Source organism: Acyrthosiphon pisum, chromosome A3 (genome assembly GCF_005508785.2).
Source record: "Acyrthosiphon pisum isolate AL4f chromosome A3, pea_aphid_22Mar2018_4r6ur, whole genome shotgun sequence".
NCBI classification, from domain to species: domain Eukaryota; kingdom Metazoa; phylum Arthropoda; class Insecta; order Hemiptera; family Aphididae; genus Acyrthosiphon; species Acyrthosiphon pisum.
Genome location: NC_042496.1, coordinates 34,957,888 through 34,977,745, shown reverse-complemented (window position 1 = coordinate 34,977,745; position 19,858 = coordinate 34,957,888). Strand labels below are relative to the sequence as shown.

At 27.5% G+C, this 19,858-nt stretch overlaps 2 protein-coding genes across 3 annotated transcripts; one reads left to right on the top strand and one right to left on the bottom strand.

Annotated features, from left to right (window-relative positions):
• Positions 1 to 3,987: 3,987 nt before the first annotated feature.
• LOC100164117 (WD repeat domain 61-like) lies at positions 3,988 to 5,375 on the top strand. Its single transcript, NM_001162136.2, has 2 exons — positions 3,988 to 4,675; positions 4,739 to 5,375. The coding sequence occupies exons 1-2, from the start codon at positions 4,177 to 4,179 to the stop codon at positions 5,209 to 5,211; spliced, it is 972 nt and encodes a 323-aa protein (NP_001155608.1). The 5' UTR covers positions 3,988 to 4,176; the 3' UTR covers positions 5,212 to 5,375.
• A 2,500-nt stretch (positions 5,376 to 7,875) lies between these two features.
• On the bottom strand, positions 7,876 to 9,700 carry LOC100161403. Of its 2 annotated transcripts, XM_008188419.2 has the most exons (4): positions 9,465 to 9,700; positions 9,183 to 9,406; positions 8,901 to 9,112; positions 7,876 to 8,841 (listed from the first exon to the last, which is right to left on the bottom strand). In XM_008188419.2, the coding sequence occupies exons 2-4, from the start codon at positions 9,342 to 9,344 to the stop codon at positions 8,385 to 8,387; spliced, it is 831 nt and encodes a 276-aa protein (XP_008186641.1). In that variant the 5' UTR covers positions 9,345 to 9,406; positions 9,465 to 9,700; the 3' UTR covers positions 7,876 to 8,384. The 2 variants fall into 2 exon arrangements, with proteins under 2 accessions (XP_008186641.1, XP_001945743.2); XM_001945708.5 differs by having other exon boundaries at positions 9,183 to 9,661.
• Between the last annotated feature and the right edge of the window lie 10,158 nt (positions 9,701 to 19,858).

The following is a 19,858-nucleotide window of genomic DNA, read 5'->3' as shown; positions in this document are numbered from 1 at the left end:
TGACGTCACACTTCGGCGCCGACGACAAACTCGATAATAACGAATTTGTGTGTTTACACGCGGCGAGATGTGTGTGCGTGTACTTTTTTCGCCCTCATAATTTCACATGTACATAAAGTAGGTACAACGTATATTATGTACGATGTGTCGTTGTGACGATGCATGTTTACTGAACCGTACTTTTATATTATATATAAAATTATTATTTTTATTATCAATCATGATTGTCAAAATACTTATAAAACATATAACATTTGTACGTATGATTCTGTTTGAGTATGTTTTACAGTTTTTAAAATAATAATATAATGCGCACGTATCGGTTTGCTATTTTATAAAAATAAGAGTTTTGGATTTGTTTCATTCACACAATTTGGTAGGATGCATATAATAATAACTATTAATAACAATTATTGCATAGAGGAGATACAAATTGTCAATAAAACTATTTGAAATAGTAACATATTTTAAGCAAATTTACAATGTTTTATGTGTATTATTTGGATATATATATATCCAATATATATTTAATATATCTAATATATTTCCGTCATATTGTTATTGATTTGTAGGAAGAGTCACTTGAGTTTACGATTACGAACCACGAGTGTTTATAATTTTTCAATTAAACTTATACAGCTTATTACTATTATTCTTTAGACAATTGACAACATTTATCTTATAGGTAATTAAGTTTTTAAGTTATATAATAAGTCTTATAATATTGTATAGAGATAGAAATATAGTACCCGAAAGATCCTATACCTATAGAGCCGATTATTAAATCTTAAAACTACCGTAGCTTACAAATGGAGCCCGAATGGAGGTCTAAGTTTCTATACGTTTATATCTCTTTAACTCATCCTTATTCTGATTAATCAAAAACTATAATTTACTCAGTACCCAAATAGTAATTCAATTATATACAGAGTGGGTCTTATTTGATTACATATATGCTCACGAAGCATACTTACCCCTATTTTCTCCTTTAATAATGATTTTTTTTCAAATTCTGATTTTTAGAATTTTAAAGTATACTTAAAGACCGAAATTTTGAATACTTATAATATTTATTTTATTTAAGGACTGTGATAAACTGTGATGGACTGTGTTAATGAAAATTTATTTTTTCTGATGAGAAGATGCTTTTTTACCGTAAATTGTTAAGCATATTTTTTATTTAATTGTAATGTAATAAATAAAGCAAAATTCGAACGAGTAGCTTTTGAATTATTAAAATGTTATTACATTATAAATGTAATTATATGATGATAAATTGTCCACGGTAATTGGTTTAAATATATGGATGCTATGTATTGGTGATTTGAATATTTTAATTTATAGTAACTAGTAACTACCTAGGTATTAATTAATATATGTAAAATACCTTTGTCAGAAAATAATAATTTGCACTTATTAGACTGAATATTACTTATATTTTTATATTTGATGTAAAATCAATAATAGGAATTATTATCCTTGTATTAGTGTAGTTTCAGTCTAAAACGTTAGAACATAAAGTTTAATAACTCAGAATAAATTACTCGTTTTAAATGTTGATTTAGATGCATCAACACTTTCGAAAAAATCATCGCCTTAACAATATAAAAAGGGTAATTATCATTTGAAATAAAGAATTTGTATCTCCACAGGATACTCCTCAAATGGTATTAAAGATTTAAGTATCTGAAAATATATTGTCTTTAAATATACTTAATTCAAAATAAAAAAAGTCAAAATTTCGATATAATATAAGTAATATAATTAAGTATAAGTGAGCTGAGCATATTTGGTTAATCACACTATTAAATTTAAATTAAATTGATTATTAGGTATATTCAACTATTAAACTATTATTATATATTTAATCAGTTATTTATTTATGTATCTAGATTATATAATATTATAAGTTGTAATCGATTAATCAATTCATCAATTATAATTAAATAACTTTAAGTGATTATGATATTATAACAACTATATTTTCGAAAAAATTTACATTTTATACTATTTTTTATCATTATAATTGTCTAAGTATTTTACTCTATTGACTATACACAATTTTAATTTCATATTCCTAAGCAAAATATTATTTGGAGTATTTTGATCTATATAAACCAAAATTCGGACTAGTAGTTTATTAGTTAAAGTATTTACATTTTAAAGCTTATACGAGTGGAGAATAGACCCACTCTGCACATCTGAACTTTATAAATACTTAAAATTGATAAACTTTTACTAGCTCACCAAAAAATATTATGCTTTAGTTGTAGTTGATCAATTTTAAGTATTTATAAAGTTCAGATGAGCAGAGTGGGTACAGGGGTACTCCTCAAAATGTTAGTCTATTACTACACTCATCAAAAATTTTAAATTTAAATACTTTAACTAATAAGCTACTCGTCCAAATTTCGATTTTTAAAGATCGAAATACCCCAAAAAATATTCTGCTTTAGAATGAGAAATTAAAAATGCACGTTGTTATTAAAAAATAATAAAAACATTTTTTTTTGAACAAATCTAAATGTTGTGAATAAATGAGTCTCTTTTATGCTAAATGTAAAATGGATCACCTGGTACGGCACTAATAAGAATTCTAACTTATTTTTTACTATAAAAATAAACGTTTTTTTAATCAATAAACCATTATTAACTGAGCAGAAAGAGCTTATAATAAGTCTCGAAGTCAACCTACGTAATCCACAAATCAATCAAGCGATCTAAAAGATAATTTTTATTTTGCTGGACGTTATTATTGCCTTATCTTCAAATTAAACTATACTACGAAGTTGTTTTTTTATAGGAGAAACGTATTGGCAAGTGGTCACTATCGTATAGTATTATTATTACTTAGTTTTCTTTTTCCTCGGATAAAATGAATCTTGAATGATGTTAAACTATGTATATATTGTAACCCATACATCCTTAATCAGCTTAATCTTAATTCACTCATTATAGTAAATCTTAATAATTTTGTATGATTCCTATCATTATAGTTTTCAATTTAATTTTATTGTTATTTACATTTTATATAATGTGTACCTATACAAACTTATGCAACCTACCTATGCAAAGCTTTATGTATGTGGCCATAGGGGTAATTTGGGTGCAAATATATCGTTTTGCTCCTTTTTTTAAAGTTTTAATTTATTGAATATTAAAGCACGTTTTTTGTTAGTTTTTATGCTTGAGTTTGAATATTATTTTTTTTTTGTGTTTATATGTGATTGCTAATTAGTAATTTAAATATTTATGTTATAAAGGTAATAGAAATACAGTTTAAGTTATACTGATTATAAATCATAATATGTATAGTAGTGTAAGCTATGGCCAAATGCCCAAATATTGATTCTCTTTATGTGTACATAAAGAGGTACGCATTGAGTCTTCATGAATAGAAACTATACTCTGTTCGCCGAGAAAATGTGGTTGCGCACAAACCAAAACGAGACGCACCCCGACACAACCACCCATTCCCTGCTCCGCGGCTCCAGTCGTGTGCGCCAAGTAATCACATTCTCTCGGTAAAAACAATATATTGTTAATATTTCGATGGACATAATTTCTTTCACGAACCCGCTATTAATCGATTCATTGTATTTTGTTACTACATAGCCGTATAGATAAATATAACGTCGTGTAAAACACGCATTTTGAATATTGTCCACTCTTCTAATTCTAATACAACTAACTGAAACGTACATTTATCGTTTTAATAAAATTATTGTAATAATATTGGATTTTAATTGCAGTATCTACTTATATTATTAGTATTTATTGCAAAAATAAAAATGAGTTCTTGCATGTAGCTAAATTGCATAGCTAATACGCCGTCTTACAATTTATGTTCTTTACAATAATAACGTAAAATACAGTTGGCGACATTGTTCATCAGTTCTAGGTTATGTTGATAAAACATTTCATTCGAATAACACAGACTGTTTACAAATAATTGCAATGTTTACGAATTACAAATCGCATTATCACAATTTACATTAAAATAAAAACCCTACATTTGAGTTGCCGGTTTTCAATTACTTACAACTAATACAAGTTTATAGTCTAGTGTTTATTTGTATTTTATGCAGTTTTAATTGTTTCTTAATGTTATACGTGTGATTATTGTATAGTTCGTTTGTAAATTGCATGTCAAGTGGGTAATTTTAGTACCGGAAAATGCATACGTTAGCTTATAAACACAGCAATGCTCATGACGATAGTATTTGGGCATGCGATTGGGGTGAATTGCGAACTACAAAAACTATAGATCGAGACGATTTTGACAAAGGTGATGAGTCTGACGAAGAAGTACAAGAACTTTCATCTGATTGTATAGTTACTGGCTCCATTGATGAAACTGTGAAAATATGGAATTATGATAAGGCGACCAATCTCAATCTTGACAAAACTCTTAGTGAACACACACTAGGTGTGATATCTGTTGCACTGAATTCAGATGCATCTATAATTGCATCCAGTGCATTGGATTCCACGTTAATGTTATGGAACACTACGACAGGAGAGAAAATAAAAACATTCTCAATTGGACCTGTTGAATTATGGACTATTGCATTTTCACCAGATGACAACTACATTATTTCTGGTAGTCATTCTGGTAAAATTAATTTGTTTGGCGTTGAAACAGGAAAACAAGAACAAACATTTGACACTAGAGGTATTTTAATGAACTCAAAATTATAAATGTAAAATTAATATTTTTTTTTTTTTTATTTAATAGGAAAATTTACATTGAGCATAGCTTATAGTCCAGATGGTAAATACATAGCTTGTGGTGCTCTAGATGGTATCATCAATGTCTTCGATGTTTTGTCCGGCAAACTTACTCACACTCTTGAAGGACATGCTATGCCAATTCGATCATTGTGCTTTTCATCAGATTCAAAATACTTATTAACTGGAGCAGATGATGGTCAGATGAAAATCTATGCAGTTCATCATGCTGAAGTATTGGGAACTGTATCTGGTCATGGTTCATGGGTATTGAGTGTGGACTTTTCACCAGACTGTAAAAGCTTTGTTTCGGGAAGTGCTGATAATACGGTTAAAGTCTGGGATGTAACAAACCGTAGTTGCTTAAATACATTAAAAGAACATAAAGACAAAGTATGGTGTGTGAAATATAACTCAACTGGAGATAAAATGGTATCAGTATCTGATGATGCATCAATTAATATATATTCATCTCTTTAATAATCTACTTGCTACCAGTGTATATAATACTAACTAATCGATTTTGTATTGATGTATATAATATATTATTATAAACAATACACACCTGTTTCAATTTTTATCAGTGTAAAAAATGTAATTTAATTTAGATCAATGTGAATTAGAATTTACACATTTACCTCATACATATCCTTTGTTTTTTTTTAAATATGAATAAAAAAATGAGTACATTTTACTTGAATATGATCCTAAAATATAATATATCGAATGAAAACTTCTGTTTTAAATTCACCGCAATATTTTGGATATTCTTTATTCACAAAAACTCAAAATACTTATCGAATTATTTTTTAAACTTATTCAATTTTGTAAGTGTTAAAAAAAATGTTGATGTGTACTCGTATATAATAATAAGATATAATTTATCTTGAAAAGATACCTTAGTTTAAAGTATGCATTTTATTTGTTATAATAAATAACAATATGGTAAAACTTATAGTAGTAGAATGTCTCCATTCATGCTATTATCTAAAAATTTAACAAGTTCAACCCCAATGTCGATTTTACATGTGCTACCAGTGGCCGGTGTAATTTGGCCTGCGGGGGCCCGTCACCATTTGTAAAATTGGTAGATTTTTCTTAATAGTTTATACAGTTATAAATTTATGATGGAAATTTAAAATTTGTTCTGCTATAGCCACCTAATAAAGACTAAATACAAAACTGATTACTGTATGTGAACTACGAGTTTACACCAGCCTTGGGTGCCCATTGACTAGAGTTTATTATACTTGGTCAATTTTTACAAATTATATATTGGTTTTATTTTTTATTAGAATATAAGCTATAGGTAGTGTTATGTATTTTGTACATTTTTATGTATCATTTATACTATTATAACCTAATTTAAGATATAGTTATTTATTATAATTTTTATGAATTTCTAATATATGAAATATAAAACAAATACCCTTCCAAGTTAAAATTCTATCTACGCCTAAGCTAATAATTATTAATTCAAATCTATTCATAAAGAATTATTAAAGCAGAACAAAATATGAATGGATAAGTACCTAGGTGGTATAGTTCGTAGCCCATAAGTATACAATAGGATGATGAATAACTCTTATTATGCTTAATATGTATATTATAAATCTAAACGCAAGGCTGGGCAAGTTAACTCTTTTTTTAAGTTATTTAAAAATAATTAAGTTGAGTTAAAAGTTACTCGTATTTTTTTTTGTTAAGTTAAAAGTTAACTTTGAAAAAAAAAGTAACTTAACTTAGTGTAAAGTTAAAATTTGCTAATTAGCAAAAATAAAAATTCCAGACACATAATATGGTTTATTAGATAGTTTTTCGTTACGTTCAAGAAAATTACTGGGGAAATTTAAAATGATACATCAAAGTAAAAACACATTCAAAAATTTGCATTATTTTTCATACGAAAATTAACTAAATTTAGATATTTTTGAGATAAAATAAAATATTCTTGAAAAAAAAGTAACTTATTAAGTTAAAAGTCAAATACAAAAAAAAAGTAACGAGTTAATTAACTTAACCTTTTAACGTAATTTTAACTTGTAAATGCCCAGTCTTACCTAAACAGGCTATAGCTAAACATTAAAGTATTGGTCAAAATCTTTCATACATGAAATTAATTTTATGTCAGTAGGAGATTTTTTTATCCTATTTGATTTCTTTGGGGACATTTTTTTTAGTTTACCATTTTATTTAGTTAATTTTCCGCTGTCACGAATCACAATCTCATTAAATTCCATACATCAACCTCTCATGATTCATATTATTTCAAAAATAAAATATTAATTTAAATTTACGAAACAAAAGTTAAATTATATTTAAATGCTCTGTGGAGTGTTCCGTGGGGACTGTAAGTAATTCAATTATAATTGTATTGACTATTGATACGAGATACAGATACCTGCCAATATTGGCATTTAAAATTAAAATGTTGACGAAATTGGATTTTTTCAACAATTTTAGTTATTTTGTTATAGTTAATTCAAAACTATTTTTCGTGGGGTCTTGTAACTTTTATGTAAGTATATTATTATACACTGATATTATCAAAATATTTAGGTTAATGAGCCCGTTAATGTTGCCAGTTTTTCAAATTTTCCACAATTCTGTAAAATTTGAAAATTAAATTTATATTTTAGTTGGCACCTTCATTATAATACTTTTCCAATACTAGTGCTTACATGTACGCTACAACCCTGGTTTTTTTTAACACTTACAACATTATACACATTTTAAATCAAATATCAAAAACTTGAATCATGCTATATTTATAAGTTATACACTGTTGAGTGAGAGAGCTGATTCTGCACATCCCTCAGCGCTTTGAAATACTTTTTAAAATTATTTTACTAATACTCTTGAATATACCTAAAAATAGACAAAATTAGCACTTTAACTTCAAAATAAGCAAAATTGCACTATAAACGTTAAAATTAGAAAATAAAATGTTTACGAAATCAGGGAAATGTGAAACAAATTTGTTTCTTCCTTTAGATTTTCTAAGCCTTAAAAAAAAATATGCGTTTACTAGAACTTTCAAGTCCTGCTAATAAGTATTTACTTTTTCAACACATATTTAACAAATAATAATTAAATAGATTTATTTATATGATTAATTATTTATAATAATATTATATTAATAAGCCATTTTAAAAAATATAAAAAAAAAACAATTTTATACAAAATGATATTCAATATGTCAATAAAGGATTATTAATAGTTATTCACATTTATAAAAGTAGCTTAATAATGATATTTCATGTGGCAATATAGTTGGTGACAGTGTTTACTTGCACTACTAAAGCCTCAAAAATTTAAAATAATAATTAAAAAAATAATACATCTAATATAACATATGAGTAATTTACAGGGTAGGAAGGTAGGTATAAAAATGAGCTATACTAGCAACTTATGAACAATGTCTGCACATACTTATGCACTTATTTATACAGCAAACGATTAACATGGCGATTGGTGGTGCTAGAAATTAAAAGTATTTAAAAACCCATTTGAATATTATTAAAATTAAAATAACTAATCATTGCATTAATATTAAGCAATAATTTGTGATACTGCCATAGGAGAAATTGGACATTACATATTATTACTAGTTTAAATTTAAATACCATTTGGATTTTTTGATTTTGATTAAATTATATCATATTTGTGTTTAAAGAAATTTCATTTTTCATGTCAACGGAATCATCATTAAATAAAGAGCTACAATAAGTCTGTGTTTGAATATTGGTAAATTCTAAATCACCAAATAGACATTCAGACTCGGCAGTTTGAGTATAGATGTCTAAAAAGTCAAAATTGGTTTGTGTTTCTGAATCTAAAAACATTGGATCTGATTCAATTTTAATAAAGTCACCCATAGGATCGGTTTGGGTCTGTGCACATAACCGTCTTATAGGACTAGAAGTAGCAGAAGAGAGTTTTGGATCATTGTATCTTAACATGCAATCCTTATTTTCAAATGTAGTCTGAGTTGATGAATCTGATAAGGTTTGTACATCAGCAACAGTTTGTGTCTGGGTAGATCTTTTGCTAGATTCTAATTCTTGTAAGTCTTCTGTGTTTGGTAACAATTTTCTTGTCTTCAAAAATCTATATAAAAAATAGGAATAAAAAAAAACCATACAAACGTTTTATAAAATAAATCAAACTTCATAATAGTTGAGTATCCTAATCCAATGTTATGCTGTTTTCGTTTTGTATGAGTGAGGAACGCTTCTGGAGATTTGTATTGAATGCCACAATAACAAGAATATATTACTCCGCATTTTATACGATGTGACTTTAATGTTGATTCTAAAGGAAACCCTTTTTCACAATTATCACATTTGTATTTTTTGTCGGAATGCACTTTGATACAGTGCTATAATATTTAAAAAAAATATTAACATTTAAATGTATACAAAATTAAAATTATACGATCTAATACTTACTTGTTTGAGAAGTTTTTGAGTTTTAAAAGATTTCATAGATTGACCAAAATGTAAGTTGTACTTACAACCCAAGATTGGGCAGTAGAATGTATCGTTAACAATTCGACCATTGTTTCTTTTTAGACCGCTCTCCGACAACACCATAACTATACTATTTGACATACCTTACAATATCCAATGCTTACACTTACCACAGATTGTATATCAATACTACAAAAAATAACCTAAGACATAATCAAATGTCAAATTTATTAGATTTACAATTGAACTAAATCTCATTACCTATATGCAAAAGAATTTTTAGTACAATACATGGTACCTACTATACCGAGTACCGTCTTATTATGGTACCATGACAAAATAGATCTATTTTGTCATGTATGGTACAACAAAAATAAAATTTAAAACTTTTTAACTATCATCATAGAACAATCAGCTAAACAAAATCTAAGATTACACCAAAATTGATAATATACATTAACAAATCATATTTTCTGTGGTATTATCACGCATGATAAGAGAACTTTTTATCCGCGAATTAATTATAGATATACTATCGGACTCAAAATCCTATAGTCCGGGCAACGAAAACTGGCCGGTGACCCCCGTGACCCGCCTGCCAATCTGCCATCCCGCTTGTCGTAGTGTCGTACCCGCCTAACCCGCCCGCCCGGAAATGGCCGCTAGAATCGCGACGGTCACCGGCCAGTTCTCGTTGCCCGGACTATGTTATTGTTGTGCGTTAAATTTGAATTATTTTATAATGTTCATCTATGACCTAAATAGTAGGTATGTAGGAGGATTTTTACTGTTTTTAGGTTTCATCAGAAAAAAAACAAACAGTACGTACCTACTTAAGGGTTTGGAATCCCTGACCTAATATACTATTTTGTAGAATAATTGATGACTGCCGCCACATTAAATATTTTCCCGATAATTTTTTTTGCATATCCACCCCTGGGTTTGATGACGGGACGACGAGTCCGAGGCTCTTGACTTTGAGGATCTGCATTGTTTGGCCTTTTTTTTTTATTCGATCCATTTTTACTAGTTGCACATAATTTATGGGAGGATAACATAATATTATGATCGCCGGAGCATAAAGGGCATTTTAGCCGGGAGGCTATTCTAAACACTTACTTCTAGTATGTTGTTTTTTTCTTTTTGATTTATAATCAGGCAATACATTTAAATTTATTGATCCCTTTTCATAGTTTTGAAAATTATTTTTTACATCATTAATAAATGCACATGCTTAAATCAAGGCCTGCACTTGCCTTATTTTCCACCCCCTTGGCAGTTAGCACTGCTCTCGTTGGGATTATAAGTGGTATTCTGGTATAGATCTGGATTCCTGATTTAAGTAAGTACTTACATAACATCACAGAATACAACAATATAGTGAGTGCATAATTGTACATTTGTTATAATAAATATAACATTGATATTATACTGTGTTGGCTAGTATTGTATATTGTTGACGACGATTGTGCCTATACACTGTTTAATCGAATAAAATTAGTTTATTATATTGTGATATTTCGACAGTAAATTGTTTCCAATGAGCATTTAACTTATTTTAAGTTTGGTATTTATGTATAGTGTTTAAATTAAAGCAAAGCAAAGTATAATGTTTTCAATTAATTGAATTATTTTTCTTCGACTTAAAATAGCTGCCAACACAGTACTTACCGTGCTAACTGCTAAGTTTCACGCTTGAAGTGATATTCCGTCAACCAATTAAGATGTGGCTGCAGGTCGTAGTTTAGATTGCATTAATTACAACTGGTTATACAATAAATTATAGGTGCACTTAGGATAGATTTGATAAGCCAGATTTATTCAAAAACAGCTTTTAGTCAAATAATTTATCAGCGAAAGGCCCATCGGCCATGGGCTCGTTATATTATGTTTAAAATGTATACGAGACTAAATTCCTTTCAGAATTCAAATCCTAAGATCACCTATGGTTATCGTACAGTAAATATTAGAACAGCTCATATTATTCTGCTTGTCGAGTCCGATTTTATAATATGCCAATAATAATAGTGTTAAAGTAATATAAACATTTTTTTTTTATAAAACACAAACATAATGAAAAAAAATTCATAATACATACAAAAGTAACAAAACACAACTTAATAATGGAAAAAATAAATGAATACATTTGGTAACGAATTCGGTAAATCTAAAAAATACAAATCACATACCTATTTGGTAACGTTCTAGATGTTGTATTTTTAATATAATTTTGCTATAATAATAAGTTATTAGTTAGGTTAGTAGTAGGTAGGTACTATGCAGACAGTCTGCATATTAGGTACCTACTACCTACCAGCAGACTCTACAAAATGTAAAATATTTCAGACATTATAATATCAGGTATATTATGTAAAATGTGGGCACTTTAAGTATTTGATTAAAATTTTAACTCATTAGGGTTATTTAATCATTTTTTATTACAAAATAAACATCAAAATAAATTTAATTCAAAACTGGTGTCGTGTAATTAATATTTCCGTTTTACGGCTGTTTTTTGTTGCTCAGTTTTTACCTATTATTTGCAATAGTTAAATAGGTATAAGTGTATAACTTATAATTGTTAACCTTCTTTTGAACTTTTAGTTCTTAGCTATAAAAATTGAACATTATATATATTTTTAAATACAAAATAATTCGATAATGTTCGCGATTATAATAGATTTTGTCAACATTTGAATTTAAAATGCTTATAAAAGAATTTGTGTCTATAATTTTTTTATGTTCGTTACTTTTGAACTTAATATGAAATATGAAATGACTTATGATCTATGGGTAAATTTTCAAGTTTTTTGATTCAGCAAAAAAAAATTATTTAATGACAATAATTGAAAAAAAATCTAAATGGAGGTTTTAGTCTTGTAATTTATCATTTTTGTTCATTGGGTTTTACTGACTTCTGAAATTTTGGTGGATGCCAAAAATTTCCAGATTCCTAATGTGGACCTTCAAAAATATAAATTGATGACCCCTATATATTATATAATACCTGTTATGTATTATGGCTATTTAACATTTAAAACTTAAAACTTCTGGTCCGATTGAACAGTTTTTTGAGCAATAAAAGTTCAAAAAAAAGGATATATCTATTTTACAATATTAGCATACCATTATTGATTTATTTTTCTTAATTATAAATTGCATCAGCTACCGATAGTATATTTTGATTTGTTGAATTTTTTCATTATCCTTTTTTAATACATTTTATATTTTTTAATCATTATAATACATACTATTTGTATACCTAGGTCAAATTTTTAATAGATCAATAAATTTTGGGTTTTTTAATCAATGAAAAAATACCTAATAACCGGTACACATTTGATCGCTAACGATTATCAGGTAATAATTGAACATAAATGCACGTATTTAATTTCTTTTTTATTTCATATATACTGTCACACTCTGTTATAAGAATATACATAATCATTAATTTGAATGTTTACATGGTTTTCTAAACATTAAAATTGTATTTGACTATGATCCTATAGGTACCAAGTTTATTATTTCTATGATTAATTAATAGTTAGGTTACCTATCTGTCTTGTTAATACCAAATAACATAACGTACCTAGTGCAATATATTTTTACTATATTTCTGAAACCTTGACTTTTTAAAATATACAAGTATCTGTGATGGGAAAGTTCTTTCTAAAAATGAATTAGTTCAAGTTTAAGACATTAAATATGAACTAGTTCAAATTCTAGTTCATAGTTTAAATTCATAGTTTTTAAAATGATCTAAAATTTTAAAAGTTACTAAATAAAATAAAATAAAAAAATACTTAAGATAGAAATAAAAAAAATAATACATGGAAAAACGTGGGACTGCCCGCGACTATGCGTCGAAACCGGCGATTTTTATTAGTAATTGAAAATAATAATTATAGAGTAGTGGTTAAAATAATGTTGAGTAATAAACGAAAACAAAATCATAATTAAAATTAATTTCGATTGCGTAATACAGATAGTTTTATATTTTTCCAACCACCCTGTATTCTGTGGAACACGCTGTATACAGCATACAATAATTTGTATGAACATGTTAGTCTTGAGAATGTTATTTATAACACTTTATTGTATTATGTCAAGTTACAACAAATTTATATAATAATATACCATAAATGGTATACCAACTATTCTTATCGGCGGTCAACGGCGCGGCGTTGTTATTTTAGGGCAAAAAGTAAATATCCAAACTAAAAATAAACAAAATTAAAAACAAATTATATCTTTTGATTCTTGAGAAGGAACCTGATCGGCTACAAAAAATTTCAAAACGTTATCCCATCGCCTGTTCTATGAAAATTAAATTGTCAATGAACGAAACCAAAACGTTCAAGTTCATTTCTTGAAAACCGAATTCGTTCATAATTCATATCAGGTTCACACAATTTGAACGCGTTCTTATGAACTCGTTCTTTCCCATCACCGAAGTATCTATATTAAATCTTTTCAAAATCACTTTATAAATATGACGATTAAGTTACTTAGATATTTGATTTTATCGATGTGGCATGATTTAATTTACACTAATCTGTATATACCAATTTACACTATTCTGTATATACCATTATATATTTTAATACTCAATACTATTGCTATATTAAGGATTGTAATATTGTATACAATTTTTTGATATGTCAAATGTTACATATAATACATTTGGTGAGAAAGGGGTTAGCTTTCTAGGACTTTAGCAGTCCTACTTTAATAATATTGTCCAAGCTTTAAAAAAAAATGTAAAAATGTTTGAGTACTTTAAACAAGAACTATTGACATTTTTTTTTTGGAGGGGGACCGCTCTAAATACCCTAAAGCTTCCCACCTATTATACCTATACTGGGAGCATGCAATAAATTAAATTCCCTATCCTACCTATAGATAAAACTAGAGATGTAAGCTTGAACATATATTTTTTTTATTGCAATTTTCTGAAAAATGTTCAATGTATTTTTCGTAATATAATTAATTTTTGGGGTCGTAGGATTGGTATGTGAGTTGAATATTAATTATTTAATTAGGAATTAAACAACTGTGACTATTAAATAAAATTAAAATATACTTAAAGGTACCTATGCTTACAATCTAAATATTAAATAAAACATATTTATCAATTATAAAATATAGTTCTTAATTCTTAATAATTCTTGTGTTAAAACTAGATAACATTTAATTTGTAATAATAATAAGTAATAACCACTCATAAAAAACAGTTTGTGGGAATAACTCAAACAATAAGTATCAAAAAACGGAAAAATAAATAAATGTAGGAAAACATTTATATATTATACACTCATCGCTCATTGTTTATACTCAAGTAACATTACAATTTTTTTAATAAAAGATTAAAATGCGATTTATTATCAAGATAAATTTATTTGAATTATGGATTTTTTATATTATGTTTAATAGTAGGTATACCTACATCATTTTAAAATAATATTCAAATCGGTAAATGGTAATACAAGTAGGTAGGTACACAGTTATAAATATAATTATATAGGTTAAATATATTATAAATTTATAACTATATAATATAAAGAGATTTATTTTATAAGAAATTAATACGAGAAATTATAACATTTTTATAATTTTCAACTTTCTTTTTGAACCTAAACTTTTTATGAATATTTACATCACAGGCAAAACTAACGTAAAATATTATATAATTTTAATTTTTTTTTTATTCAAACATATATAGTTTTATATATTTAAATATAAATTATAAGTACATACGTACTGTATAAATATTTATATTAGTGTAATTTTAAATTCTGAGCATAGCGATTGATGTATGATGAGTGTTTTGTTTTAATTTTTTTTTTATTTATGTCACACGATAAGTAATCGAAAGAATGCTTCAAATTTCGACTTAGGTCTTTTCTGGGGGGAAAGTGAATCTAGTTGGTACATACTAGAGTCTAGTGGTCTTCAACCGGTGGGTCGCGACCCATTTTTGGGTCGCGTAAGCTTTAAAATTGGGTCGCGATACGTCTTATTTTTAAAATAAAAAATAAGTTTAATAGATGAAATAAATAAAAATGCAGTTTATATAATCTATAATATAATGGATATCAAATCAGAGTATATTCAGTTTATTCAGTTATAATAGGTATTAGTATACAATATAGGCATTAAGCAATTTTAGCTTTGTTTTTCTACAAAGCTTACGTGGGTCGCGAAAAATGTGGGCCTAAAAAAGTGGGTCGCGAGTCCAAAAAGGTTGAAGACCACTGTACTAGACGATAAAAAAGAATTTTTCAAAAGCGTCGGGAAACAACAAAAAAAAATTAAGGAAAAACAGAGATTTTTACGCAAAACCAGCTTTTGAGAAAATCGATTTTGGGTTTTGGTGTAACACTAAAAAAATACCGTTAATACATTTTCACCGAACGATATGACCATTTTATGTACCTACATAATATTTTGGCTTTTTTTTTAACTACTTATAGGCATAATAAAATGTATAGTTTTTATAGTTTTTTTTTAAAAAATTACTGTAAAAAAACTTAAAAATATATTACAATTTACAAGGCACATCATAAGTTGTTATTAGTGAAAATTAAAGTAAAGATGAGAATAAACCAAATTTAACCATTCCTAAATTAGTCTGTCTTCTTCCCAGAGGTTTAATCTACACACAAACATTCATACCAAGCTGAACCCGTGGACTCCGTTGTCCGTAAAAAATTGCAACTTAAAAAAATTATGATTGTTCAACTGTTTTTGGGTGTAACTTGCTGCAATGTTCAATAATTTGATTTGGTGCTAGCTTGTACCTGCAGATCTGCCCAAATAACCAATGGAAACCAATAATAAATAAATACTTATTTCTATTGTAGACTGTAACCAATGGCAACTATTTAAAAAATAAATAAAAATAAAATTTCCAATTTCCATCCTGAACCTCAAGATCCCTGTTTGAGCACCTCTTTAAAATGAAAAATCCTTTCTTAGTGCCCGATGAAATTATTATAAAAATCTATCCTCGAATTTCAAGTCTTTAACTCAAATAGGTTCAGCTCTGCGTTGATTATTATTTTATATTAGAAATTCATAACATTTTAGATTCTGAGTGGAGCGATGAATGTATCGATTTTACAATGATGTGTGTATAGTGTGTGTGTTTTTTATTATTATTATACTTTTTTTTCTGTGTCTACTGTTGTCTGTTTGGGACAGTAAAACTACTTTGATTTTCTTCAACAGTATCTTGTTCAATGGGAAAGTGAATCTAGTTGGTGAATTCAGGAGGTCAAAATTCCCAATAGTTTTCAAAAGTGCCGGAAAAAACCACAAAAATTAAGAAAAAACGGGAATTTTTATGCAAAATAAAAATTTTGACTTGTTTTGAACAGTTTACGGACAATTTCAAATTTCAATTTTTTAGTTTTTTTTTCTATACATTTTAATAGTTTAATTTGTTTGTTAAAAAATCTTGAAAATGTAATACAAGGCTCTAATATATTATTGTTACAATGACAATTAAAAAATATTAAAAATCCGTAGTCACAATTATTTTTATAAACATTTAAAATTCGCATTTTGACAATAAGCGTAAAAATCACGATAATGTGCAAATTATTTTGAAATAGAAATTCCTAATATTTCTTTTTAAATCAAAGATTTTAAAATGAAATAGAAGATTTTTTTATAAGGTTATCTACCGACTACCTTTATCAAAAAAAAAAAAAAATGTCTATAATAAGAAAGTCAAATTACATTTTTGTGAGCGTTTGACGTTAGACACTTGAGATTTATATCATGTTTATTTTATCAATTCCTATACTTTATACATTTTTCAAAATATCTTGACTTGTTTTGAGCTGTTTTAGTTTTTTTTCTATAAATATCATTAAAATTGTATACATTGAACCAAAGAGCGGCAAAATAATCGTTAAATGTATTTAATTTTTGTAGTTTAAAAAATTTTAAAAATGTATATAAAGAGAATATCAAAATGCATACAAGTATACAACATAAAATAATAATGCACTACAGTAGGTTCGCCGAACCGCGCGACTGTGGGAACGCCGTCTATAAATGCGCGGCTCGTTTACTTTGGCGCGGACACATCGGAACGACAATTTTCGGATAGACGCGAGCCTGGCCGAGCTATACCGCGCCTAGACGAGCAAGAGCGTTCCCACGGCGCGTGTAGTGTACCAAGCCAGCGAATTTGACTCGTGGCTCGCTCCGTGGGAACCCACTTTTAAGCGTGCGCAGGTCTTCTTGGCAGAGGAGGCAATACCTTGGCTATAAGAAGGTCCAGACTCCAAACACCTCTCCCGATTTTTTCCCAGCTTGATATGAGGCAAAGGTAATTTAAATAAATCCTCACACAAAATCAAGTATATGGTACTATTAAACCGTGATATTGTTCTATACGGTTAAGAGTTAGGTTAAACATAAAATTACCAAAAGAGTTTTCAATAAGTCCTTTTTAATAATATCTTTAACAATCAAGAAGACATAATAAAAAATTATTGAGAATATATAATTATAAAAAAGGTGGGCAACTGGGTGTCGCTCTTCTGTACAGTAAGTTACAAGTGGGTAACTGCATTGGATGGCGTTAAATTTGAATTTCAACTAAATAAGAAAATCGCTACATGAGAAATCGAGTGAATATCCAATGTTGTTTGTAGACATTTATTTTTTTTGATAAAGGTAGAGAAACTTCTAAGGAATCTTGTATTACATTTTCAAATCTTAGATTTAAATAGATTTTTTATGAATTTCTAACTCAAAATAATTTACACATTTTCATAAATTTTACGTATTTTGTTAATATTTAAACTTTAAATGCTTATATAAAAAAAAATAGTGACTATGGATTTTAAATATTTTTCATCTGTCTTTGAAATATTATATTATGAGCCTTCTATTAAATTTTCAAGTTTTTTTACGCAATAAAAATTTTTTTTTGATACTTATAGAATAAAAACCTCAAAAAAAATAAGAAATTGAAGATTACCTACAGCACAAAATAAGTCAAAATATTGTATATTATCGCAGGTTAGGTTACCCGAGTTACATCATCCAAAAGGATTTAAGCAAACAACATTTTTTTAAAGGGTAACGAAGTGCACACAGGGTCAGCTAATAAAATATATAAAAGTACCAACCTAGTTTTTAGTGTTTTTACCATTTACCACAATAATATTATAATAACAATAATACAGTAGAATCTCGATAATCTGATAGATATTGGACCAAATGACTGTATAGGTTATCAAAAACAGCGGATAAATGGAGGTTCTCGTAAAAATGTCTTTTTCTTGTAGTTGTTTAAGCACCATAATATCACTTGCAGATAGATACTATGTTTTCTTCTGCCTAAGTAATAGACGTAGTAAAGGAATCCATTGCTGCGTTGTATATGGTTATTAATATTCATTAATAACCAAAATAAAATTATCAGAATGAACAATACAGAAAATTATATAATTTATTGAAAGTCGAATAGAGGAATATTATATTCAAAATATTTAAATTCTATATTGTTGTTATAGACAAACATTTCTTACAAAATATATTAAATTGTAAGTTATGTCAACTGGTTTTATAAATAGGGTTAGGACCTCGTACCTGCACGGATGCACATTAAAAAAATAAATAACAATATTTTTATTATCGCGACGGTTGTTCCAAAGAATAGATGAAGTGTAATCTATTTTGTGGCTGTTTGGTCAAATTGTATTCTTGTGATAATTATACTTATAAAATTAATGAATGATTAATCCTATTTCATTTATTAAAAATACCCATTCGTTTAAACATAAGACATGTTCACTATTCAATCGTTATAACTTGTAACTAGGGTTAGGATGTTTATGATTTTGCATATTTTTTTTAGGTTGTCCAATAGCATTCATTCTTATACAGAAATATGTTTCATGATATCTATATTCAAAATATCAAAATTTTATTTTGCATATAATTGCATATTTTACCATTTTTTTTTTTTAAAAAAATGCATAATTTGTGTTTTTTTTCTGTTTTTAAGCGCATATTTGACGGTTTTCGATGCAAAATGCCGAAAAACACCGTAGTTTTATATATTTTACTGAATCTTATATAAGTTTGATTATCTGAATTTCATATATTATCACTTATTTATTGTTGAGAATTCAATATGGTTATTACCTATACGGAGTAAAGGTAGGTACCTACTTGAATAGAATTTTCGATAAGCCTCGTCAATTGTCACAGTCAAAATTTATCTTAAAACTGCGAGCCATTACAATTTTATCAGATATTTTAACAGAACGTTCAATAATTTATAGTTAGTTTCCGTTTTGTCTACGACCGATGTAGATTACCGTATATTGCACGTTTCGTATTTTGTCATGAACGTATTTGATTTATTAAATCACTCAGTTATGCCTAAAGTTAAAATCTCTTGTTCTAACCGACTAAGAGGTTTTGCAAAAGAATTTGGAGAGGAGCTGCACGTTTTAACTACCGATGGTTCAATCCTTTATTGCAAATTATGCGAAGTTAAGGTCGGTAGTGATCGTTGGTTTGCTGTTGAACAGCATATGAACACCGCTAAACATAATATTCGATTAAGTAAACAAAAAGAAAAAAATGATAAACAACAATTAATATCAAAGACAAAAATTTTCAAT